Raw genomic sequence first — 26082 nt, 5'->3', positions numbered from 1 at the left:
TTTGTACACATCATACTCTGCTCTTACTCATTTCTGCATTTGCTTGGGCCGGTTTCTCTGACAGGAATCTTTTCACACTCCTTAGCCTTCTTACAGCTTGAATTACTCCTGTCATCATTTAAATTCCAACCCCGCAATCATATCCTCCTGGAAAGCTTTTCTTTCAAATTTCTTTTTGGGTCTCACAGTTCCTTGTGCACACTTGATGACAGCAGCGCTTCCCGTAACTGTATATAATTACCCGTTTCTGTGTTGGTCTCCACCCCCAACCCCACCAGTGAACTGGTAGCACCACGAGGGCAGAATTGGCAACTTACATGTATCTCTGTGTTCTTTGACTCTACACAGTGCCTAACAAGGAACTGATGTTATATTTCTTAATAAGTGAAAATGAAAGTCTTACAGATAAAGAAATAAGATCCTTGTCTGTTCTCTTTCCCTCACAGTCCTGGCACAGTGTGAGGGCAGTAAATATTCAATAAATGCCTGTCAATTAAGGTGTGGTGACACTATATGGGAATATTAACCTTAGAATGAGACCAGGCAGAGAAAGGATACCCTCAGCTGTACGGTAGTGCAATGCAGGATTCTGCAGTCTTGAGCCCTTCATGTGCTGTGTTGGCTTCTCCTATCCTACCCCATTTTTTTTCCCTTGGAGGTAAAATCTCTCTAATGAGTGTCAGGATCTGCTGAAGCCAGAAGTTTGACTCATTCCCCCTCCCAGCCATGCAGTCATTTTGTGCTTGTATTTTTCACCTCCAAGACATACATTTTCTTCACATTTTCACATTTTTTATATAGGGATGTGTCTGTCAGTTGTACCTTTTTAAAAAAATTCCTGAAGAGTTGCCATTAAGTCATAGTATATCTTACAGTAGACTGAATTTTTGAATCGAAGAAGTATTGGAAATACTTCTGATGAGGTTATGGGGGTGAATGAGATCAATTAAAAGCAGCTCAAATTGAACTGACTCAGTAGCCCCACTTGTATAATTTAAGACCTCAGCTATCACACCCCCTGATGTAAATTCTCCCCAGCTTATTTTCTGAGAAACATCCTCGTGACAGCACAGACCCATCCTCTAAGGCGCCATCATCCATGTTGATGTCTGTTGTGTGCAAAGCTGCTTGAGAGCAGTACCTTACCCCAGTCACTGCAGCTGGTTTCCTTTGGGAGAATGCTGATTCTCAGGCCAGAAAGACATTTTCTATTATCACTAAGCTGCCACCCCCCAGAACTGCCAAGTGCCACAACAGCCTTCCCTTCAGCCCCTGGCAAATCCCTGTACTTCCTGCAGAACACCTCCTTCTCATCAACTTTCATTCCTGATCCCCTGGACCAAAAGGAAGACTACTATGCCCCCACAACTCACAACTTCTCACTTGAAAAATGCTTTATTTGTGTCTTAGGAGAGTTCTCCATGAAGACCCCAAAACAGAAGACCCTTGAGTACAAATAGTTTGCTTGGGAGGTAAACCTAGAAAGCATTGGTGAAGAATGGGTAAAATGAGACAGGAAGCTACACATACAGTATTGATGAGCTGGCAAAAAGGCCAGCACACAGCTCAGGGGAGGTTCTCAGTAAGGGTGCTGTGCTGTTGAGAGGCTCCAGCCATTCTCTCCAGAATGAGGTAGAAAGACTTCCGGCAAAATGGATTTTCCCAGCTGCCTCTGTGTTCGGTTAGCGATGATGGGCCATTCTGAACAGGTGCTATCCAGCTTTAATGCTCAAGGAAGCCACTTGGTGTGGTACAAAGTTCCCTGAACACCAGGTTAAAAGATCCAGACAATGCCACTCGCTGACTCTGTGAACTTGGGGAAGTGATATCATCTCTCTGTGCCTTGCATCAGCATCCTCATTTGTAAGAAGCGGAATGAACTTGAAACTTCCATCCTGCTCTGCCATTCATCAATTCAATGGCTATAGCTATGGGCTGATTTTTTTGTCAGACTAGACTAGGGTTTAATAACAAATAGACTTCCTGGATAAGAAGAAGTTTATTCATTTCTCTTATAACGTTGTGGGGCCAGTGCTCAGAGTGACCAGTTGTCTTTCCTCTGTTCAGGTACTTGGACTGGTGGTGGCTCTTCCATCATCAAATATGACTTCCAGGTGACCTGGGAATTGTTACACATTCGGTGGAAGGGAAAAAAGATGGACGATCACTCATGGGAGGGCTTTATGGGCTAAACTTGGAGGAGACACACACAATCTCTGCTCACATTTCATCGGCCAGATCTTAGTCTCATGGCCACTTTTCATAATGGAAAGTGAGGCTGGGAAATCAGGTATAGCTCTATACCCAAGAAGAGGAAATGGGTTTTGGTGAGTATCTAGAAGGCTCTGCCACAGTTAGTGTTGCCCCTGAGGCACCAGGGAGTCCCTTTCCCTTCCCCTCCCCATCCCGCACTCCTCCTGCCTTAGGGAAAATAGCAGGTTCTTATGGCGTATGTGCTTCGTCTCCCACAGCAGAAACGCTCCTGTGGCCCTCCACCTTGGGGACCTTGGAGATCCTCCACCCCTGTAGGTAGCTGCTTTGCCTGAGCTGTCCAGGACAGTGGGGCTCTCCCACCTTCTTAGAGGGCTCTGTGTGCTGATGCTGCTTCTCTCACTCCTCCTATTTACTTCACAGCGGTACAGCACAACAAGGATTTGCTTGACAGGACCCCTTCCTTGCCTTTAGAGGATAAGAGTAAGGGCTTTGGAGTCAGGAAGGTCTGGTTCAAACCCTGGCTTGGCTGCTTAGGGCCTTGAGTAAGTTGTTTAACCTCTGAGCTTCATTTTCCTTAGGAAAAGTGGCCATGAGACTAAGATCTGGCCGATGAAATGTGAGCAGAGATTGTGTGTGTCTCTTCCAAGTTTAGCCCACCAACGTCCACTCAGTTGTTCAGGCAAAAACCTAGGAGTTTTCACCACTTCCTCTTTGCCTCTCCACACTTACATCCAATTTATTATCAAGTCCTCTCTGTTCCACCTCTGATCATGTATCTAAGCTACCCTGTTGTTCCACCTTATCTGCTGTTATCCTTGTCCAAGAACCATTATCTCTTTCTGGCACTAGAGCATTTGTTTCTTAATTGATATCTGTGAATTCACTGTTTCCCCTCAGCAACTGGGGTGATATTTATGACTTAAATAAGATCATATGACTCCTATATGATTTGGGCCCCACCTCCCTCTGACCTCATCCATCGCTGTTCTCCTCACTCACTAGCTCTAGCCACTCTGAGCTTCTTGCTTGTTCCTACCTCCTGCTGTTCTTTCTGACAGAATTCCTCTTCCTTCAGAACAACATGTGGCTGAATCCTTCTCTTCATTCATATCTCAACCCAAATATGATCCTCTCAGACAGGCCTTCCCTGACTTCTTTATGTCTCAGATAAGTTAGTACCCACCCCATATCCCCAGCATAGTAACTCAATTGAGTCACCTGTTTGATTTCCTTGCTAGCATTTATTACTGTCTGAAATAACATGATCTAGTTATCTATCCTCCCCATAGAATGTGAGCTCCCTGAGGTCAAAAATATTTCTGCTAACTCATCCCTGCATCCCTGCACTTGAGAGTGGTAGTGGTGGTGGACCTGGAGGTGGTGGAGGTGGTGGTGGTTGTTGTTGGTAGTTGTTGGTGGTGGTTGGTGGTTTTTGTTGTTGTTGGTGGTGAAGGTGGTGGTAGAGGTGGTGGTGGTGGTGGTTGTTGGTGGTGGTAGTGGAGGTGGAGGTGGTAGTGGTTGGTGGTTTTTGTTGGTGGTGGTAGTGGAGGTGGCAGTGGTGGTGGTGGTGGTTGTTGGTGGTCGTAGTGGAGGTGGAGGTGGCAGTGGTGGTGGTGGTGGTTGTTGTTGTTGTTGGTGGTGGTGGTTGTTGGTGGTGGTAGTGGAGGTGGAGGTGGTGGTGGTGGTGGTGGTTGTTGGTGGTGGTAGTGGAGGTGGAGGTGGCAGTGGTGGTGGTGGTGGTTGTTGGTGGTGGTAGTGGAGGTGGAGGTGGTGGTGGTGGTTGTTGGTGGTGGTAGTGGAGGTGGAGGTGGTGGTGGTGGTGGTGGTTGTTGGTGGTGGTAGTAGAGGTGGAGGTGGTGGTGGTGGTGGTGGTTGTTGGTGGTGGTAGTGGAGGTGGAGGTGGCAGTGGTGGTGGTGGTGGTTGTTGGTGGTGGTAGTGGAGGTGGAGGTGGTGGTGGTGGTGGTGGTTGTTGGTGGTGGTAGTGGAGGTGGAGGTGGTGGTGGTGGTGGTGGTGAAGGTGGTGGTAGAGGTGGTGGTGGTTGGTGGTTTTGTTGTTGGTGGTAGTGGAGGTGGAGGTGGTGGTGGTGGTGGTGGTTGGTGGTGGTGGTGGTAGTGGAGGTGGAGGTGGTGGTGGTGGTTGTTGGTGGTGGTAGTGGAGGTGGAGGTGGTGGTGGTGGTGGTGGTTGTTGGTGGTGGTAGTGGAGGTGGAGGTGGTGGTAGTGGAGGTGGAGGTGGTGGTGGTGGTGGTTGTTGGTGGTGGTAGTGGAGGTGGAGGTGGCAGTGGTGGTGGTGGTGGTTGTTGGTGGTGGTAGTGGAAGTGGAGGTGGTGGTGATGGTGGTTGGTGGTGGTAGTGGAGGTGGAGGTGGTGGTGGTGGTGGTGGTGAAGGTGGTGGTAGAGGTGGTGGTGGTTGGTGGTTTTGTTGTTGGTGTAGTGGAGGTGGAGGTGGTGGTGGTGGTGGTGGTTGGTGGTGGTGGTAGTGGAGGTGGAGGTGGTGGTGGTGGTGGTGGTTGTTGGTGGTGGTAGTGGAGGTGGCAGTGGTGGTGGTGGTGGTGGTGGTTGGTGGTGGTGGTAGTGGAGGTGGAGGTGGTGGTGGTGGTGGTGGTTGGTGGTGGTGGTAGTGGAGGTGGAGGTGGTGGTGGTGGTGGTGGTTGGTGGTGGTGGTAGTGGAGGTGGAGGTAGTGGTGGTGGTGGTGGTATTCATAGTGGTGGTGATGGTGGTCATGAAGATCCTGGTGGTGAGCCGTGGTAGGAAAATTGGTAAGACTTGTTCTTCAGATAGCAAGAACAGTATTGCAAAGCCTTTGAAGTCAATGACCCTTGTAAGTCGTGTTCAGAATTTTTATCTTTTGTTCACAAAAAGAAAACTATGCTAACTACATCTGTCATGACTACCTCAATTGTCACTAATGCTTCTTGACAATCTGAAAAGTGCCTTTCTCACTCTGGGCCAGTGGTTTGTAATAATCCTTTTTCTTTCTCCACAGTTCCCTTCCCCATGGCCTGTCAGAAAGATTCCCTTGCCGACCTCGTGTTCCTGGTGGATGAGTCAGTCGGAACCACACAAAATTTGAGGAACCTGCAGAGCTTCCTGAAGAACATTACCGCCTCCATGGATGTGAAGGACAATTGCCTGCGGCTTGGACTTATGAGTTACAGCAATACAGCCAATACTATTTCTTCTCTGAGTTCAAGTACAACCCAATCTGAATTTCAGGAGCAAATCCAGAAGCTTTCTCTCCAGGCTGGGAAATCCAATGTTGGAGCTGCTATTGAGACGATGAGGAGAGAAGGCTTCTCAGAGTCAAATGGCAGCAGAAGGGCACAGGGAGTGCCTCAGATCGCAGTTCTGATCACTAACAGACCATCAGATGACGAGGTGCGTGAGGCTGCACTGCAACTTCGGCTGGAGGACGTAACTGTGTTTGCCATGAGCATCCAAGGGGCTAACGATACCCAAATAGAAGAAATAGCATCTTACCCTCCGAGACAGACAGTTTCCGTGCTGAAGTCCTATGCAGACTTGGAAACTTATAGTAAGAACTTCCTAAAAAAGCTCCAGAATGAAATATGGTCCCAAATTTCTACTCGTGCTGAACAAATAGATCTTGACAAAACTGGTATGTTTAAAAAAAATACTTTTCTTATTATAAAATATGAATAGTTGCCTAGGGCTGGGGCAGGAGCAAGGACTGACTATACTTGGATAAGGGAACTTCAGGAATTATGGAAATGTTCTAAAACTAGATTTTGGTGATGGTTGCAAAACTTTATAAATTTACTAAAAATCATTGAATAATTACAGTGAGTGAAGTATTTAGTATGTAAATCATACCTCAATAAAACGTAAAAAAATAATGTGTTAATTATAAAATAGTTTAATAGTCTTGATGAACATAGAGAAGAAAAGAAAATCATCTGTAATCCTATCTTTCAGATAAAACCATTCTTAACATTTATTTTGCTTGCATTTTAGTCTCTTCTCTCTCTCTACATTCATGTACACACAAATACACTCGTTTTAAAAAAATGGTATAACATTGTGTATTTCAGTGCTGTCCAGAAGAACTTTCTGTGATGATGGAAATGTTCTCTATCTGTGCTGTCCAGTAAGGCAGCCACTAGCCAGATGTAGCTATTGAGCACTTGAAATGTGGCTAATGTATCTGAGGAACTGAATTTTAAATTTAATTTGATTTGAATTTTAGTAGCCACATGTAGCTGATGGCTGTTGTGTTGGACACTGCAGGAATATACAGTCGGGTAACTTGTTGTATCGGTTACAGTTACATTTGGGTGTGACCAACAGAAATAAAAATAGCAGTGATTTAAACAGGATGAAACTATTTGTTCTGTTTCACAGTTAAGTCCTGAGGTAGGCAGACAGAGCCTGTGTGGTACACCATGGTTCAGGGACCCTGTCTCTTTCTGTGTTACTGTTTTTGCTATTCATGGCCTTTTCTCCCGTGATCTTAGTCCAAGACAACTGCTCCAGGCATCACATTCACATCCAGCAAGCAAGAAAGATGAAAGAGAAGGAAAAGGGGAGGCTTCTACCTCCTTTTTTCCAAGGATATTCTCAGAAATTACACACACCATTTCTTCTTACATCTCATTGGCCAGAACTTAGTCACATGTCACACCTAGTTGTAAAAATGAGAACTGGAAAATGTAGTCTTTATTTGGGGCAGCAAGTACCTAGGTTAAAATTGGGAGTTCCATTAGTGTAGAAGGAGAGAATGGATCTTGGGGATAACTGGTATTATCTGCCTTACCCACTTTTTTATCAACCTTGTATCATGAACTTTTGTCAATTTCCTTAAATATTCTTTTGCAGCATTCTTTAGGTTGGGAATAATATTCCATTGTATGGATATAAAATAATTTGTTTAACATATCCTAAACTGCTGGATATACAGGTCATTGCCAATGTTTTGCTCTTATAAAAGTCTTGCAGGGATCATCCTTATTCCTATATCTTTATGCACAACCGTGATTATTTTCTCACTTTTTGTTCTTTTTTCTTATTTTTTTCTTCCATCATTCTAGTGAAGGATATCCTAGATAAGATGCTTTGTGAATCTGCTAGTTTTCCTGAGCTCTTTTCAAAGGTACATGCCAAGAGATACTTGATGTCACTTTGAGATTATCTAATTCTGAGATAGCTGCTATTTTCACACATTTCCTCTGCAGATAAAATGCTTACAAACAATTGAAACTGGAATTTGGCAGCACTCACGTAGAAAAGAATTGTAATCTTCCAATGATATTAAAGGCTAGTTTTAAACTCAGACCAGTCAATTGAAGGTTTAAGGATGCATCCTGGGCCAGCCCTGGATTTCCTCTGGCACATGTACATCACAAGCAGCAGCAAGAAACAAGTCCCCTATTACCTCCTGAGTGATACATAGGGGAGTCCCTCAGAGTGGCAGCCACCTTGGTCTAGTATCAACTGTTCGGGCATAGGAGGGATGTGTAATGTGGTCTCTCTCGGGGAGTTTGCAACGATGTGACAAAAACTATTATTGTCACTATAGAAATTCTAAATGGAAAGGTATGGGTCCAAGGCGAGGGCAAGGGCCGTCCAAGGGGATGGCTATCTTCCATAAGGCCACAGTGGGTAGCTTCTTATTAATTCAGTGGCTCTCAAATATTGGTACCTGACTTAGGTTGGGTTCCTGAGAAGTAGAGGCCAGACAAGGATTCATGTGAAATTGATGTATTAGGAAATATACCCAAGAAAAACTGGAGATTGGTAGGGAAGTGAGGAAATAGAACCAGGAAGGGAAGGATGATAGGCAAAGTCTCATGGAGGGTCAATTCCGTGGGGCCATTTCTAGAAACAGCGTGGGTTCAACTTTAGAATTGTCCTAGTCAGGGGACAATATAGCTAGAGAATTTATATTCCAGCACACGTGGGAATGTAAATTTCCACACACTTCTCACTCAAGCACCAAGCCAAGAGGGTGCCAACAACCTGAGAGAAACAAACAGACAGAGGTGCTAGTCATTGGAGTGAAAGCATTGGGGGCCAACATGCACAAAAATGGTAAAAGATTTGAGGGGATACAGGCAGAGCACCAACAGCATCTGCAGTAAACTTACCAGAGTTTCCTGGGGAGCTTGTTAATAATTCAGTGGCTCAAGCCCCACCCTAAACGTAATGAATTAGTCTCTGAGGGTAGGGCCTAGACACTTGCATTTTGGTAAGCTCCCCAGTGAACTCATGCTAGCAATGTTTGAGAAGCACTACCTTAGTGAATTTGCCATGGTCTAGAGTGTGGTGGTCAGCTTTCTAGTTTCAGAATGGTTAGACACAGAGAACCAATCTATATTGACGTAGTCACTGCTGTATCCACCACATCTAGCACATACTAGGTATTCAATTTTTTAAATAGAACTTCATTAAATCAAGGGGAGACTCATTAACCAAGCCAAGAGGCTAATATATAGAAGAAGAATGACAGTTGTCTTTGTAATGACAACTATCACTGCCCAGGGCCTGGATGTTCCTGTCCTCTGAGAAATACATTCTCTTCCTGTAGGCATGCCAAGTGAGACGCTAAATTATAATCAAAAGAATCAGAGCAAGGAAGTTGTGGAATGAGAGTAAGGGAGTTAGTTTTATGATTGAAATGTCTAGTGGCATCCAATTGGGTGGATGACTCTCTTTCAAAATCAAGAACATAGATCTCTATCTCTATCTCTCTCTATATATAACTGTACAGGTGAGGCTGTGGGCCAGGGACACATTCTGCTTCAACACTGTCCCATCGAACTTTTTTTGATAATGGAAATGTTCTATATTTACACCGTTTAATATGATAGCCACTAGCCACACGGGATTGTTAATCACCTGAAATGTGGCTAGTATAACTGAAGAGCTTATTTTTAAATTTTGTTTAATTTTAAGTAGTTTAAATTTACATTTTAATAGCAATATGTGACTAGTGGCTAGTGTATTGAACAACATAACTCCAAGGGGGATTGGATGGGCCTTGCCACGCCTACCCACTGTGACTTCACATTTTTCTCTCCTTCGTGCAGACCACCACTATCTTCCTTCTGAAGAATACCTAATTCTTTTTTATGAGGTATATAAATCAATTCATTCTGGTTACTGTCAAGTTTTGCTGGCCCAGGAACAACCCTAACTTTTGCAGATAACTGCTTATCTTTGCCCTAATATTTTATGTGCGGATTTCATAGTTTAATTCTCAGGGTTAAACTTGTTTCCAGTATTTCTGATTTCTTAAGGACCACCTCCCCATAGCTTGAAGCAGTGTCAATAGCTATAAATTGCCAAAAAACTGTTGAGAGAAAGTATTTCTGAAATGACTAAATTGTCTTGTATTTTAAAGATCTTTTCGCGTACTCAACTGGATAATTTCATAAATAACCTAAATTTTAAAAGTATGCTCTTTCTCCTACCCAATTTCAATGAATGACTAGATAGAGTTGTAAATAGACTATTAGGAAAGTTATAGCATTGTTTCATAGAATCTGCTCAAAAAAGGGAGGAACATTGAGAGCTCTTTTATTTAAAAATTTTTATGGAAATCTTGTGATGTACCAGGCCTACTGGGCAGAAGCAGAGAACTAGGCAAAGTCTCTGTCCTTGTGGAGCTGACATTCTGTGACAGGAAGCAGACTGTGCTCATGAACACATGAATAAGATAATTTCAGAAAGTAATGGGTATTATAAAGAAAACAGGGTAATAGATTAGACAATGATTGATGTGCTTTAGCTGGAGGGGAAGAGAAGGCCTTTTTGAAGAATAATGTTTGAGTTGGCACGTCCATGATGAGATGAGAAGGAACAAGCTATGGGAATATTTGGCGGAAGAATATTCCAGGAAGAGAGCAGGGCAAGTGCAAAAGCTCTGGGGCACGTTCAAAATACAGAAAGAAGCCCAGTGTGGTTAGAGCACAGTGAGTAAGATGAAGAATTGCTAGCAATAGGATCAGAGAGAAAAGCAGGGGGAAGATCAGGTCAATTTTTTATTTTTAAATTCTAAATGCAATGATAATTCGTTTAAGTAGAAGAGTAATATGATCTGGTTCTAGTTTTAAATATACTGTGCTACTTGCTCTGGGAAGAAGAGGTTACTGGGGAAGTAAGAAGAGAAAGTCATCTATCCCATCCTGTTTCTCAAGAAATGAAGGCATAAACTGTCTAAAAAGTCAGGTGTCAATACTAGAAAAATGATTTATCTTGGAGCCTGGAGACTTGGGATTCTGGTCCTTACCCGTTAGTTTACTGGCTGTGTGACCTTAGGCAAATGAGGCCCCACTCTGTTTCAATTTCCTCACAAGGTTGTTGCGAATTTCAAAGGAGAGAATGAGTATGAACAAGCTCGATGAAATGGACAGGCTCTTTGCAAACGTGAAGTGTCCTCGTTCTTTAGAAACTTCACAGTCTCACATTTCTCTACAAACCCTCTTGCAAAGTTCTCGCCAGATTCTCTATAGTTAATGGAAGAATGCACTTTCCGCTTTCTATTTTTTTGCAGGCTGTGTGGATACAAAGGAGGCGGATCTCTATTTCCTCATCGATGGCTCAACCAGCATCCGTCAAAAAGAGTTTGAGCAAATCAAGAAATTTATGTCAGCAGTGACAGAAATGTTTAGCATTGGCCCAGGCCAAGTCCGAGTTGGAGTTGTGCAGTATTCACATAAGAATCAAGTAGAATTTCATATTAGTGTCTATTCTAATGATGTGGACTTAAGAAAGGCTATTTTCAACATCAGGCAACTCCAAGGCGGAACTTCCACGGGGGCAGCTCTGGATTTCATGCGACCAATAATAAGGAAGGGAAGGAAGCATAGGCCAAGTGGGATTCCCTGTCATCTCATTGTGCTGACTGATGGGAAGTCATCGGACCACGTCCTGGAACCTGCTGAGAGACTAAGGGCTGAGCAGATCACCATTCATGCAGTTGGCGTTGGAGATGCTAACAAGGCGGAACTGCAACAAATTGCTGGGAAAGAAGAAAGGGTTAACTTTGCGCAGAACTTTGATTCTTTAAAAAGCATAAAAAATGAAGTTGCTCACGGCATCTGCACTGAGAAAGGTAAGCAAAACTAAAAAGGCTTTTTTCTGCACACTTCATTAATTGCTTCTGGCAGACTAATAGCCAGGCTGAGACAGGAGTGATGTGACCAGCTGTCTGGCTACCGTTTCGCTAACTTCCTTTATCACCTGGGAGAGATTCAGCCCCTCACTTTAAACCAATTGCCAAGATTAGAAAAGCCCTCTGTAGACAGCTGCCCTGAGGCCATCTTGGAAGTCCTAAGTAGAAAGGTTGCTAAGAATGTTGCGGCCTTGACACAGCCCACTGCTGTGGAGTGTGAGACTCTATTCTAAGTGTGAGTTGTGTGAGCGTGCATGCATAAGCACTGATGGAGGCAGATGAGTACAGTGGAAAGAAAATTGGCTTTGGCTTTAGGTAGATCGGGGTTCAACTCACTTTTCCACTTGAGCCTCAAACTTCCTCATCTATAAAATGAGGATAATACCTGTATAAGAGAGTCCTTCTAGGTTTAACGTAATAAACACCAACCATTATTTCTCTATTATGAATGCATACCTAGTACCCAGGTAATCCTTGTTTATTTTTGTTTATGACAGGAACACATATTTGCCTTTTTGTTCTGAAAAAGAGTAAATAACAAAAGTTAGGAAAACTTTGCAAATTTGCAAATTCCCGTACTTGATTGTTATTTCTCTTATTAATAATAGCCACTTACTAATTAAGAATAGTATGTGTTGATTGCTAGTATTAGCGCATGAAAATATTGTCTGCTGAGAGGCGTGTTAGCTTAGTGGTTAAGACAGAGGATGCTGGAGTCAAAGAGGAAAAGTGCAGACCCCAGCTTGATCACTTATTCACTGTGGGCCTTGAATAGGTTATTTACTGTCTACCTGCCCTGGTTCCCTTGTGTCTAGGCTTATTGCAAATCTTATAGGTGACAATGTATGTGGGGCACTTAGAAGCATGCTTGGCACATTGTAAGCACCACATAAAAGTTAGCTATTGCAGAAGTTGGCTAAGGTGTTCACTGATGAGGGAAGGAAAAGAATTCTCACTTATTTGAACTTACAAAAGTGAAAATGTGTTGGAATTTTCTCTGAGTCACTAAAATCAAAAGAAAAATGAACAAGCCCATAAGTAGCATTCATAGCAAAAACCTAAATCCCAATTTTATTCATTGTTCTCCCTGTGTGGACAGTAATAGAGTGGGGTCTTCAGGGTGTCTTAGAAACAGTACAAGAGGAAAAGTTCCACAATGGTTCCTGGAGTTGATGCCTAGGAAAGTGAGAGAGTTTCAGGAGACATAAAGTAGATTGTATCTCAGGTCCTTCAAGGGAGAAGGTCCTGGACCAATCTGAGGAGGTACAGTACATTACAGGTAGTTGCAGATCAGAGGCCTGAGCACTGGCACATCTGAAGGAGGAGACAAGCTGTGGACAAGGAAATGAGCCGTAAGATGTGATCAGAGAGGCAGGAAAACTAAGAAGCCAAAGCTCAAGGCCTAGGAAAACACTGACCGGTCTCAGAGCGGATGCGAATGGAGTGAGACCGAATGTATTGGTTAGGTGGCTGTCTAAGTGGCTCTCACAAAAAAGACCCCAAAGCACACAACACAGAATATTACTTCTGTCTTGTGTAATAGCCCAGAGGGAGCAGTCCAGGTCTAGTAGAGACGCTGTTCCATGCTCAATGTATAGGTTCCGTCTCTAGGTCAAAACTGAAGCTCCAGTTCTCATCACCTGGCATTTGTGGAAAGGGAGAGAGGGCCAAGGGAGCCCGCCATGCTCAATTGTCTCATTGTTAAGACCCAGAAGTGCCCGAATCACTCCTGTTCATATCTGTTGGCTGAATCTTAGTCACAGGGCCACATCTAGCTTCAAGGAAGCCTGGGAAACAGAGTCTTTACCTGGGCAGCCCTCTGCCTAGCTGAAACTTTATTGACATAGAAGAATGGGAGAAAAGATATTAGAGGACAAGCAGCAGTCTCTGTCATAAACAGATACAGGGAGATAATTTTGTGGATACTAGACCACATATAAAAATCGACTCCTTTCACCTGTGTTTCATGGACGAAAGCCTTACACACTTCACAGCGGTGGGGCTTCACCAACGCCACAGACATCTTCAGCAACCTCCTTATTTACAACTTGCATGATGGCCCCAGGGTAGCCTGGGTCTTAGATGGTGGTTTTATTCCTCCCTTGTGGGCCTTACACAAGTTATTAAAAAATAATTAGCATCATCTTATCCTTCTATGGCTGATGCTAATTGTTTATTTTCAAATAGTGTGGGATGGACTCTGTGAGTGTTGAGGGACGGACTAGTAAGAGAATGGCAACAGTAACAGACAGATGAAAGGGATAAGACTAAGGAGATACATGCTAAAGAAAATATATTTGCATATTTTATATATGTATACATATGTATACACACAACATCTGTACCATGAATTAATAACAGTGGTTTGTTTCTATGGCTTATAGAAATTGGTCTTCTATGTGGGTATATATGTATGTGTACATATATATGTATATGCGTGTACATATATACATACATACACATGCAAATACATGTCCATTTCCAATCAGTAGGATATCTACAAATTTTGTTTATAAATAAAAGAACAATCCATGTTGAATGAATATGTGTTTACTAACGTACTTATTCTCTCTAGTAAAAGCTTTTTGCCCCAATTTTTAATATTGATTTATAGTATTTATCAAATCACTGTAAATTATTCCAGAAAATATACTGTATAAAGACTACTTGGAATTTTGTGTTTCAAGACTGTACATAAAACCCTGGAATATTAGTCCTATGAGTACAGGGAATTGATTACTTTTCCTCTGATTCCTTTTTTTGATCACCACTGCATCCTTAACGTATAGCCTGATGCTTGGCACTTCATGCACCTCAAGAATTATGAATGAATGAATTGTGAATAAATGAATGACGCATGCATGAATGAATACACACTTTGGAAGTTGCAATTCCCCTTTAAATCTTTTTGGCTAATCTTCAATGGATTTCTGATTCAGGATCCTAGTCAGTAGGTTTCTACTAAAGAAGCAAATAAAATTTCCAAATGCAATAGCAGTTGCTAGAGTTAAATTAGGTGTTTTCTGATTAATGCGTTTATTTCTGCTTTACTGTTTCTGCATATTCTGAGAAACATGTCAACCTGGTTTATTTCTGGTTTTTTAATAACATGCAGGTTGTGAAGACATGAAGGCTGACATCATGTTTCTGGTGGACAGTTCTGGCAGTATAGGACTTGAAAATTTTGGGAAAATGAAAACCTTCATGAAAAATCTGTTAGCTAAGATTCAAATTGGACCCGACAAAACCCATATTGGTGTCGTTCAGTTCAGTACTGATACTAAGGAAGAGTTCCAGCTTAATAAATACTTTACGCAGAAAGAAATTTCTGATGCAATAGACCAAATGTCTTACCTGAACCAAAACACTTTTACCGGAAAGGCACTAACATTTGTAGATCAGTACTTCAGCCCCCTCAAGGGGGCCCGTCTTAGGGTGAAAAAGTTTCTCATCCTCATCACGGACGGAGAAGCACAGGATGCTGTGAGAGAACCTGCCAGAGCTCTTCGGGACAAAGGTGTGATCATCTTCTCTGTGGGAGTGTTCGGTGCCAATAGGTCTCAGCTAGAGGAGATCAGTGGGGATGGCAGCCTGGTCTTCCATGTTGAGAAGTTCGATGATCTAAAGGCAATAGAAAGTAAACTCATCTTTCGTGTGTGCGCTCAGCATGGTAAGTGACCCTGTTATTCTTCAGGACTCAAGGATGTGAGCTGTTGATTTTATAGTGGGGTGAACAGTGGGCTGAACTCTGGGCTTGGCCTCTAATTGGACTATAGTGTTAAGTTTTGGTCTTATACTCATGATCTCCGGGGATATTCCAGATTAACAGTTTTGTGAGGGAGTCTGGTTTTGGTGACTTCAAATATAGTCTATGAAGGTCTCAGAATTTTACATTAAACTTCCACCTCTTTAATACCTGCATACCTAGATTTTTCCAGATCCAATTTTTAATCCCAAATGATTCCCCAGAATTGTTTTTTGGCCACTTATAACCATTGTTAAGTAGTAAATAATTAGAAATACAAATTCATCTTCCTCTTAGTTAAATTAAATCCAGTATCCTAAGCAACCCCTGCAAAACAACCCTCTCTATTTTAAAGATATATATATAGTGTATATTTTCATTGCTTCATGTTATTCCTTAACTTCTGTCAGCTAGGTATTTTACATTTGTGTATTCACGTATCTATGCCTTTGGAAAATTTTAACTTATTACTTTTTAAACGATTGCTTGGGGTCATCATTTTTACCTCACAAACTGGAGTGCTTTTCAGATTGTATTGAGCAACTTCAGTTTGAGCCCATCAATTTTAATGGCTCTGGAGTGAGAACTGGTTATAAATCTATACATAAGACTAAAAACACCTGTTCTTTTCAATGTATCATGTGCCGTTACCTGTATTTTGGCTACAACTAACAGAACAAACTGAAGTATTAGTAAGTTTGTTGTATGTCATTCCCCTGGCAACAGAGAGATCTCTTTTGGACTTCATTCTGCAGAATATCTGTGTGAAGTTTTCAGAAAGTTAATAAATAAAATGTCTCAGTGTCAACTCTGAGTTTTAGGCGATGGCGCTAAGATTTCTCTCATAACAGCTAAATTGGAATTTTTTCTTCCTCCAAGAATGGCAGTGATTCCAAAACTCTTGGTAATGTTGAGACTTTCTAAGAAAGGCCTACCTTAAGGCCACAGCCCCACCTTTGAAATCCGCTGGGCCCTTCCTGGAATTTCTTCATTTTGATACATGGAATGTTTGTGGAGGCCCTGTCTAGAGCATAAGGTGAAATCCAGCTGCCTCATACATTAGATCGACTCATTAATATTCATCAAGTCATGACCAGTCACCAAATCGCAGTGGGTCATGGCCCCAGGTTCCTACAGGTGTGGCCTGGGCTCATCCACAGTGTCGAGGCTTGAAATTTTGAGACTTCATTGCCAAAAATAGGGATTGGAGGTAAGATAGGCAGGTGGTAGGTGGAGAAAGCGAACCTTGGGAAGGCATGTGCTTAAGGTACTGAGGAAAGGAAAAGAGGGGAGAGAAGGCCCACACTTTGGAGGCCCAGCCAGAGTGGTCACTTGGCTTCTAATATGGAGGAGGGCCTGGGGCTAAGGATGAGGTGATAGGATCCTTAGCTCTACCCTTACTTGGGGCCTTTCTAATTCAGGAGGTCAGGGGAGGCAACACGAATAGACACAAAGAGGCATGGTGTCATAGGAAAGTCTGCCTGCCAGAAGCTGAGAAGACGGCCGAAGCCAGAGGGAGTAGGATAAAAATCCCAGCTTAGACAATGAGCCCCTGCGCTCTTGAAAGCAGCAGGCCAGTTTGGCAAACATCAGTGATCTCACCATTATATTGACATTGAACTACCTTCTGACGTTTCCTTTCTGTTGAAAGCCTGCTTAGCAAAAGACCTTACACCTTCTAATGAGATTTAGCAGAACAGTGTTGTGGCGTAAGAACCACTGCTCACAGAGTCGTGTAGATAAGGGTACAAATGTCCTTGGAGTCATGCGCTGGGCAAGTTGTGCATCTCTGAGCCTCAGCTTCTTTCTCTGTGAAATGGCGACAGCCTCCTCTAAGAACTCAGTGAGATGCAGTGGCTGGCACACAGTAGGCTCATGGCAAATGTTAGTTTGCTTTCCTTCTCAGCTCTCTGTGTAGAACGTACTGTGCAGAAGATTTGTGATGCCTGCTTTCTTCTTCTTTCAGATTGTAAAAGGATTAACCTCTTAGACGTTGTGTTTGTGCTGGATCATTCAAGCAGCATAGGTTCACAACAGCAAGAAAGCATGATGAACCTAACTATCCATTTGGTGAAGAAAGCGGATGTTGGCAGGGACCGAGTTCAGTTTGGAGCTCTCAGATACTCTGACCATCCTGAGGATCTTTTCTACCTTAATACATACTCAAACAGATCAGCAATCATTGAGAATCTGAGGAGGCACCGGGACACCAGAGGGCCTACCTACACTGCCAGAGCTCTCGAGCACTCAAACAGCCTGTTCACTGAGGAACACGGCAGCCGCATCAAGCAAAACGTGAAGCAGATGCTGATCATCATCACCGATGGGGTATCCCATGACCGAAGCCTGCTCAATGACACAGCATTGAAATTAAGAAACAAAGGCATTATCATCTATGCAGTGGGTGTAGGAAAGGCCGACCCAGAAGAACTTGAGACTATGGCAGGGAATAAAAACAATGCTATCCATGTAGATAATTTTGACAAACTGAAAGATGTTTACCAGGTTCTACAAGATGGTATGTGTACCAATGCACAAGAGGGTAAGTTGTGATTTTTTAAAGTTTCTATGGGGGTAGTAATAAAAATTTAAGCAAAACATAAGTTATGAGTCTTGGCTTCCCATTACCTGCGTGTCAATGGGCTGAACTTTTCTCTGCTCAGGCCACGTTGTCTCATCTCTAAAATAAATAGGCGATTGAGTGAGATGCTCAAGGTCCCTTCCCACTGCAGCATGCATGGAAGAGATTATACAAGGAGGTTTTGGAAGCATTCTTGCTGTCTTGCCACCCCGTTTCCTTTTTCTTGGCAGAAAGGAACTCTTCTTAGGATTGTATTCACTTTGCCCCGTTTCATGGCTACTTGTGTTGTTCTATTTGCTTAATGGTTCAATGCAGCCACTGGGCATCAGTTTCATGCCAAACTCAAGTGGAGAGTTTCATGGTTTAAACAGATAGACTTTTGTCTTCGAAGATCCAGGGCCCTCTATATGGGATCATATGCATCCTGTAGGGCCATAGGAAGTCCAAGTGGTCTAATGTGTTTTTCTGGCTAAGGACCACCAGCACAGAGGGAGAGATATGGGAGTTGAATGTGGGGTAATGGAGACTGGCTCCTAGGAAGAGGGAGGGAAGGGGCCTAAGCTGATTCCCTGAGATATCACTGGGGTAAGGTAGGCTGGAGGCATCACATCTGAGTGAGGGAAGGATGAGATTTGCCACCTGATCTCAAAGCAGCCGAGATTGACATGTCATCTAGGGAGGGCCACTGTGCTTGCTTGGAAGGTGGGAATCCTTGCCGCTTATTGGCCCAGTCCTCCCAACCTGGCAAATGAATCAGTCAACCAACTACCTTCCTTTCTTCTTTCCTTCTCCTCTCCCTTCCTGCCGACCGCCTTCTCTTCTTCCTTTCCTCCTTTCTTCCTTCTTCTCTACCAGTTTGAAACCTACTTTTGTGGCCAATGCAAATCATGTTTCTAAGACTGACATTAACCCACTCCCATCTCTGTAAGCAGTCCAACCCCAAACAAAACCTTCCCGCAAATCCCGTATCAGAAGCAGCATTTGCTGTGCTGAATGAAAGTATGTCTGACCACCATAACTCTACCTTACTTAAGTAAGCAATAAATTCATCTTCTTGTTTCAGATACTGAATGATCATGTCATCTTATCACTTTTCCCAAGACAGTGGGACCATCTCAGTTCTTCTGCCTGTTCTGGCCTGTCCCTGGACTCCTGCCCTGAAACCTGCTTTCCTTGCCATCTGTCTTGCCACCTTCCAGTCCATTCTCAACATTGAGTGACCTTTCTAATACACATTGGTGTATTAGATGTCACTGCTCTGCTTACAGTTTACAATGTCTAACTCCTGAGTTCCATCTAGCGCCTGCCCATGTCTCCAGCCTCATCTATTGCCCCTCCCCTCTTTACAGTCTCTCCTGTCATTCTGAAATTCCTCCATATCTTTTCAGGCACCATTCTACCCACCACAAACACGCCAGCCCACTGCTTCTCTTGGCTACATCTAGCTTGTCTCTCATGTTTCGGCCTTTGTTCACCAGTTTCCTTACCCAACACCTGATGGTGTCCCCACAGTGTCCCCCAACCCCTACACCTTCTATTTCTCCTGGTGGTAGCACTTAACACATATTTGCTGTTTCCTTATCTGCATCTGTCACAAGACTGTGAGCTCCTTGGGCGGGCTTGGCCTCTTGTTTATCGTTGGGTCCCCACCAAATCTAGTACATTGCTAGGATTACAGTCCTTTCCTAGGGATGTGGAGGCTGTTTTATTCTCATCTCTCATGCCTACTTTTTGGAGGTAGATATAGAGATGGAGTTTGGGATGCCAGATGTTTATCAGGGATCCACACCTGTGAAATAAAGGGGGAAAGCAGGATGGGCAGAAGGAGAAGTCAAACAGTGATGCATGCTTGACAAAACTTCAAACCTGGGCGAGAGCTCTGGAGTGAGTATTGCCCATCAGAGTTGTCTAGCACCAGACTAAAAGGACTGGGTCTTTATACCCCCTTCTCACTTAGTCCCCAGATGTGGGCTGCCCTGGGAAGAGCATGGCCTTTGGCAAGGCATCTCTCTGCAGTGAGGCTGACCCTGAGGAGCTGACAGCTGGAGGCCATAGGCTGATCACACTCCTACAGCTGGGCAGCCATTGCTTCCTTGAAGGTCTATCTGGGCAGCCCATCTCTGCGTCTGCCACATTACCCTTACAAGGAATTACTCAATTACTTTCAGTAATCACTTTAGTGCTGCCCCTATCCCAGCCATTGCATTTGATTGGAACTGAGTGTAGAAGATCGTCCCTTGGTTACGGGACATTTCACATTGGACTTCAGGGATATGACCCTCTGCCCCGTTTACTAGCCATTAATACTTGTCCCATGAAGTTTTAATATTTGGATTATGATATTATAAAAAAAAATTTTGCTGTTGAAAAAAGTTCTGGATTTAAGAATAAAAAGGATTGAGAGGTCCACGTACCAGCTCCACTGCATAGTAATTGTGTATTCTTAGGCAAGTTACTTAACCTCTGATTTCCATATCTGTATCTATACAATTAGAATAATTCCTTATAAGGTGGTCATGAATATTAACTATTATTGTATACCAAAAAATTTTTTCAAATGATAATTCTCAACACAAATATAAAATGATAGCATTAATAGTAACAGGAGTACTAATGATAGTACAGAATAGTACCATTACCTTGACTTGGGTGAACCTTCCGATCTGGGTATGTTGAAGGGATTTCTAGTCTTTGTAATTACCTTTCAATGAATATATTCAATCTACTCAAACTTCTTATTTTCTTTCTCTGAGTAGATTTCAGTGTCATTTCAAATGAATCATATAAATAATTAAAATTTGAAACAAAATCTATTCTCTTTCTCTGTCCTGCTATTTTTCCTTCTCTCTTTCCTTCTCTTTCCTCCTCTCTTCTGTTAACTGATCTCAATTTGCTACAAATGAGGGGATTTAGTAAAGCAATTTAAGTATTTGAGTAAAGGGAAAATTTAGAATGATTCATGAGGGAAATAATTGACTTATTTTTTCCAATTGTAGACTGTAAAATTAAAGAAGCTGATGTGATTTTCCTTTGTGATGGCTCTGACATGGTATCTGATGCCGAGTTTGGTACCATGACAACTTTCTTGTCAGACTTAATTGATAATTTTGACATTCAGTCTCAAAGAATGAAAATTGGGATGGCTCAATTTGGGAGCCGCTACCAAGAAATTACTGAGTTGGAAAACTCTCTGACTACAACCCAGTGGAAGACGCGAATTCAAAATATCACCAAGAGCAGTGGGCTTCCGCGAATCGACTTCGCCCTTAGGCAAGTGAGCTGGATGTTTGATGCATCTGCTGGTGGGAGAAGAAACGCTGGTGTGCCTCAAACTTTGCTTGTTATCACATCTGGGGATCCCCGCTATAATGTGGCAAATGCAGTAAAAATCCTGAAAGACCTTGGAATTTGTGTCCTTGTTTTGGGCATAGGAGATGTTCACAAGGAACAGCTTCTGCCGATAACAGGCAATTCTGAAAAAATAATTGCTTTTGAAGACTTTAATAAATTAAAGAACGTGGATGTGAAGAAAAGAATGGTCCGTGAAATCTGCCGGAGCTGTGGGAAAACCAGTAAGTGTTCCCTTGCTCTTTGTTTTTATTTAATTGCAACTTCTCGGTTCTCCATTTCCCAAGGTATCTTATGGGCAGGTCTAGCAGAGCCTATTTTTAGAAGAGTGTGCAGTGAGAATAGACCTCTCCTCTGTTTCCAAGAAGTTTGAGATCAGTCAGCCTCCCTCAGAGACAAGGAAAATGGTACAAAGGCTGGAGGAGGCCCTGAGCAATGTCCTCTGGTCAGCCCTGTCCCCCCACTGCAATCCAGTGTTTACGTGCCTCTTAGCATCTGGAACTCAGTCTTCTATTTCTCTCCTCTCCACTTCTGGAAGTCCTAGAACAATGCCTTACATCCAATAGGAAGTAAGTAAAATAAACCTTTGCTAATTGGAAGTTTTGCCTTTTTAACTTTGTTAAACTATCTTGGAAGGGATTCAGTGGTGTGTGTGTGTGTGTGTCTGTGTGAGCATATGTGTGTGTAAGTTTTCTTCTTTTAATGATGGCATTCATATAATCATAGCATAGTAAAGATTCTAACTGTCCTTAGGGATTACTTAATTTCCAGAGGTCACAAACACAAATGGCTACAGAGGCCAGGTGGGTGATATGAAGGAGTCAAGTGAGCAGGGAGTGAAGACAATGAATGGAGAGCAATGACCCATTGATGGGGATGTCACTATTCAGCTCCAGCTGAGAGTAGCCATGTGGGGCTCAGGTTCTGTACATTTGGGGCTGGGAGTTGGGAGGACAGTGCATCAGGAAGCAGCAGTGAATGATAACATCTTGTGGAATTTGCACAACATGCAGAAATTTCTCAGAGTGCTTCTATTTCTAGAGTTGTTATGATTGAAGCTACTTCTTTTGCAACACGTGTTGATCTTTCCAAGCTCTCCAGATCTTTTACATCCCATTTGGGGTGCTCAGTTGGAGGCAGATGGCAGAAAGAGCCTGGAATCAGAAAGCCAGGGTTCTAATTCTGGTTCAGCTGCAACAGCCACCACGAATCATTGTCTCCTCATGTGTAAAATGAGCAAGTGGACAGAGTCAGAGGTGACTAAATGGCAACTTGCAGCTGAGTTGTGTTTGTCCTGTCTGGTGTCGACAACTTGTTAAATTAGTTGACAGCTTTTATAAACTGGAGATTTTACATTAAAAATGTAGATTTCAGGCTTCTTGTTGAAAAATCAGATGATCTGACAATGTTAGGTCCCCTTTTCCACATGGCTACTCTCAGCTGGAGCTGAACAGTGAACAGATGGGTCATTGTTCTCCATTCATTTTCTTCACTCCCTGCCCACCTCACTCATTTATATTACCCACTTGGACTTTGCAGCCATTTGAGTTTGTGACCTCAGGATTAAATAATTTCTAAGGACAATTCAAATCTTTAATATGTTATGATTATATGAACCATAATATGTCATCATTTAAAGAAGAAAATATGCATGCACACACACACAGAAAGTCAGCCACTGAGAATGAGATCAAATCATGATTGGATCTTCAAATAACTATTGGAACTTGTAATATTGGAAAGGGGACAGAGGAAATATCTGTGTTATATGTTGCTCAAGCAGCCAATATCTTCCTTCTTGAAGGCTTTTTGGGTACTAGAGACCCTCCAGTCCTGGGCCATGATCGCTCTCCTTTTTCCGACCTGGTCTGCCCTTCCCTGCTCCTGTCTACTCATTAATCTGGCCTCCTTTCCCTTGGTCTCCAGATTGCCTTGTGGACATAGTGGTTGGGTTCGACATTTCCACTCACCTGCTGGGACAGCCGTTGTTCCATGGCCACCCCCGCCTGGAATCATACCTCCCAGGCATCTTAGAGGACATCACCTCCATCAGGGGGGTGAGCTGTGGGGGAGGCGCAGAGGCGCAGGTGAGTGTGGCCTTTAAGGTGAACAATGACCAAGAATTCCCTGCCAAGTTCCAAATCTACGAGAAAACAATATTTGACAGTTTGCTGCAAGTCACCGTCAATGGGCCAACTCATCTGAATGCACAGTTCTTGCAGTCGCTGTGGGACACGTTTGAGGATAAATCTGCATCCCGAGGACAGGTATCCACAACACATTCTATCTCCCATCTCCACAGCCCTTCATTTGTTTCTCCCTCCCAATTATATATTTCATTTTCACATCATCCTGTTCTCTGCTTTCCTCTTTCTCTAGGTGCTCCTCATCTTTTCAGATGGTCTTGGAGATGAAAGCACCACAATGCTTGAGCATGAGTCGGACAGGCTCAGAGAAGCAGGTACTGAGTTGAAAATTTAAATGATGAAACATGGGATGTGCTGAGCAAGTCCCTACCTGCTCAGAGGCTCTAGACTTTGGAATCTGTCTGGACACTTGTAGCAGATGCTGTTGGTACCCTGTCCAAACCCCCTTGACCAGCCCACACACTCATCCCCCAAATGCTGCAAATGCTATGGCCGAGTGCTTACACCTGTGACCTTCCATAGTCGTGTGCCCTTGACTGACCTGATGCTTGGAGTGGGAGCGGGGTTATACAACGTCCACTCTCGGGGTGGAAGGGGGGCAATCAATTATATAGGGGTGCAGAAGCCCAGCACCCTGGCCTCAAGTGGGTCAACTCTGATGCAATTTACACTCCAAACTCCATCATGAATCATGCCGAGGTCATGCTAATCATGACTTTACTGAGACACATCCTTGCTTACAACTTCCCCTTCCCTTTGTTCCTCTCTCTCCCTCAAGAAACCACATACTCACAAATTCTTCTCTCAGATTCTACTTCTAGGGAACCTGACCTAAGATGCTTCCTACTGTTTCTGATTATCCATGTGCAAGATAACAATATAGATTTTGAAAAGCTCTTCTCACTATACATCCTCTGTCTGTGTCATAGTTTCAGACTGAGCTGGACGCTAAATGCGGAAGTTGAGAGTAATGTGCAGTGACAGAAGGCTCCACTGATTGTCAGATGGGATACATTGTTGAGACTTCCCAGGTTTAGGCCCACATTGGCTTCTGGGGTTTAGCTTCCATGGGCAACCTCCCTAGAGGGCACAAAATTTCCTCCTTGATTTCTGGATTGTGTCACCCTCCCGTTTCAGATCCCTTCAACACCTTCCCACTGTTCTTGGGATATCAAATTCCTTAGTGTGACCCATGATGCTTTGCAGGATCTGGCCCCTGCTCCCCACTCCAGCCTTACCTCACTCCTCACATTCAGCCTTCCGGGTGTACAGAACCTTTTCCATTCTTCCTCCACAGCCCCATCCTCCCAGACCTTGCATGTACTCTTTTCTGTTGCCTAGAACTCTCCCCACTCTCAGCTCCTCCCCAGTCCTTCTCTCCATCTCCTTCTCTGATTCTTTCCCTTGACCAACTTCTATTCATCCCTTAGGATCAGTTTAGACATCGGGTCTTTGCAGACACTTTCCATGACCTTCTAAGACTGAGTCAGGAGCTTCTCCTTGAGGCTTTCATAGCACCCTGACATTCCCTCTAAGAGCACTTACCACTTCTCAGAGCAACTCTGATTCTTGTCCAGCTCTTCTATTAGATGATACCTCTGTGAAGGGGAGTATGCCTGTCCTGTTCATCTTGTATTGCTGATACAATGATTAAAACATAATAGTCTTCTAATAAGCAAATATTTGTTTAAGGAAAGGATGCATAGAGTAAATGAACTAGCAAATGAATTAATAAGTGAGTGAGTGAATAAATGAACTCCTGGGGATGGCCAGGAGTTCGGCTGAAACTACAATCACCCTGGGCTTTCCTCAGACTCTCAGGGCCAGGGCTCCCATGGGCATTTGATAGTGGAGATGACTTGAGAACTACCATTAATTTACATTCAGAAAAACTCTGAAGATGAAAAATACCCCTTCTTAATTGCTTTTGAATGCCCAAGAATTGCATCACAGTTGGTGGTAAGGTATTGAGCATAGTTTTCTGCTAGTGTTTTTCCGTAAGATTTGTGAACAGTTTCCCTTGAAGACTTTTTCTCAGGGGATTTCATGCTAAAGTCAGGGACCAGTGCCGAGTGTGTGTACTGAAAATGCAGGCAGACCTGCTGTTGGGTTCTTCATATGTCAAGAGTACTGCTTCCTCTTATGTTTTTCTTTTCCCCTTTCTCATTCTTTGAATAATGTTCACTGAGTATAAATATGATGGTCTTTTCTTCTTTTTCATGAACAAGCCCTTTGGCTTTATATCTGTTATTTTTACTGAATAGGACTTGATGCTCTGCTGGTGGTATCCCTAAACACAACTGCTCATGATGAGTTTTCCAGCTTTGAATTTGGGAAAGGATTTGATTACAGGTCTCATCTGACAATTGGAATGAGAGAACTGGGAAAAATGCTATCACAATATCTGGTGAGTTGTTGATCAAAAAGCCCAGTTATTCAAAATGCCATGGGAACAAAATTGGAATCTTTATGAGTATTTCCAAAGACTGCCTTGTTTGCCCCACTAATTAGGTGCGTGGTCTTTAGTATATGAAAAAATGTGAAAGACCAGAGCATTGTATTTTTGTTTTTGCATACCCTTTCATCCTTTGTCATCTCACCAAATGAATGCATAGGGAACTAAAAAACTAACCAAACCCTAATCAAATAAAAAAGCCCCCAACAATTTTTGCTGTAGAAATCCCAGGAAACAGGAGACTATCAACTAGGAACCAACCAGTCTTATGCAAACTTGGCCTGTGGCTATCTATGTGATGAGTGCCCTTTTTATAAATAGAGGTCATTTCCTTGGAGAGGGTACGTTTCCAAGGCAGTTGCTAGTCTGGTGCCCTCTAATCAGTATCAAGTCTAAAAGCACCTCTTCTTCTCTGCGGCCGCTCACCCAAAAGGAAAGGATGGGCTTGTAGGTGGTGG

At 43.2% G+C, this 26082-nt stretch overlaps 1 protein-coding gene across 1 annotated transcript in view; it reads left to right on the top strand.

The window, feature by feature from the left end:
- The window catches only part of COL6A5 (collagen type VI alpha 5 chain), a 114470-nt gene that overhangs the window by 25256 nt on the left and 63132 nt on the right, over positions 1-26082 (top strand). The window contains exons 4-11 of the mRNA XM_014789693.2: positions 5202-5834; positions 10728-11288; positions 14464-15018; positions 17060-17635; positions 20671-21246; positions 22949-23289; positions 23402-23483; positions 25434-25576. Of these exons, the coding sequence (XP_014645179.2) occupies positions 5202-5834; positions 10728-11288; positions 14464-15018; positions 17060-17635; positions 20671-21246; positions 22949-23289; positions 23402-23483; positions 25434-25576 (3467 nt within the window). The remainder of the gene's footprint in view (positions 1-5201; positions 5835-10727; positions 11289-14463; positions 15019-17059; positions 17636-20670; positions 21247-22948; positions 23290-23401; positions 23484-25433; positions 25577-26082) is intronic.

Source organism: Ceratotherium simum, chromosome 5 (genome assembly GCF_057802395.1).
Source record: "Ceratotherium simum simum isolate JZ-2026a chromosome 5, ASM5780239v1, whole genome shotgun sequence".
Lineage (NCBI taxonomy): Eukaryota > Metazoa > Chordata > Mammalia > Perissodactyla > Rhinocerotidae > Ceratotherium > Ceratotherium simum.
Note: the sequence above shows the minus strand (reverse complement) of the source record. Positions and strands in the feature narration are given on the sequence as shown.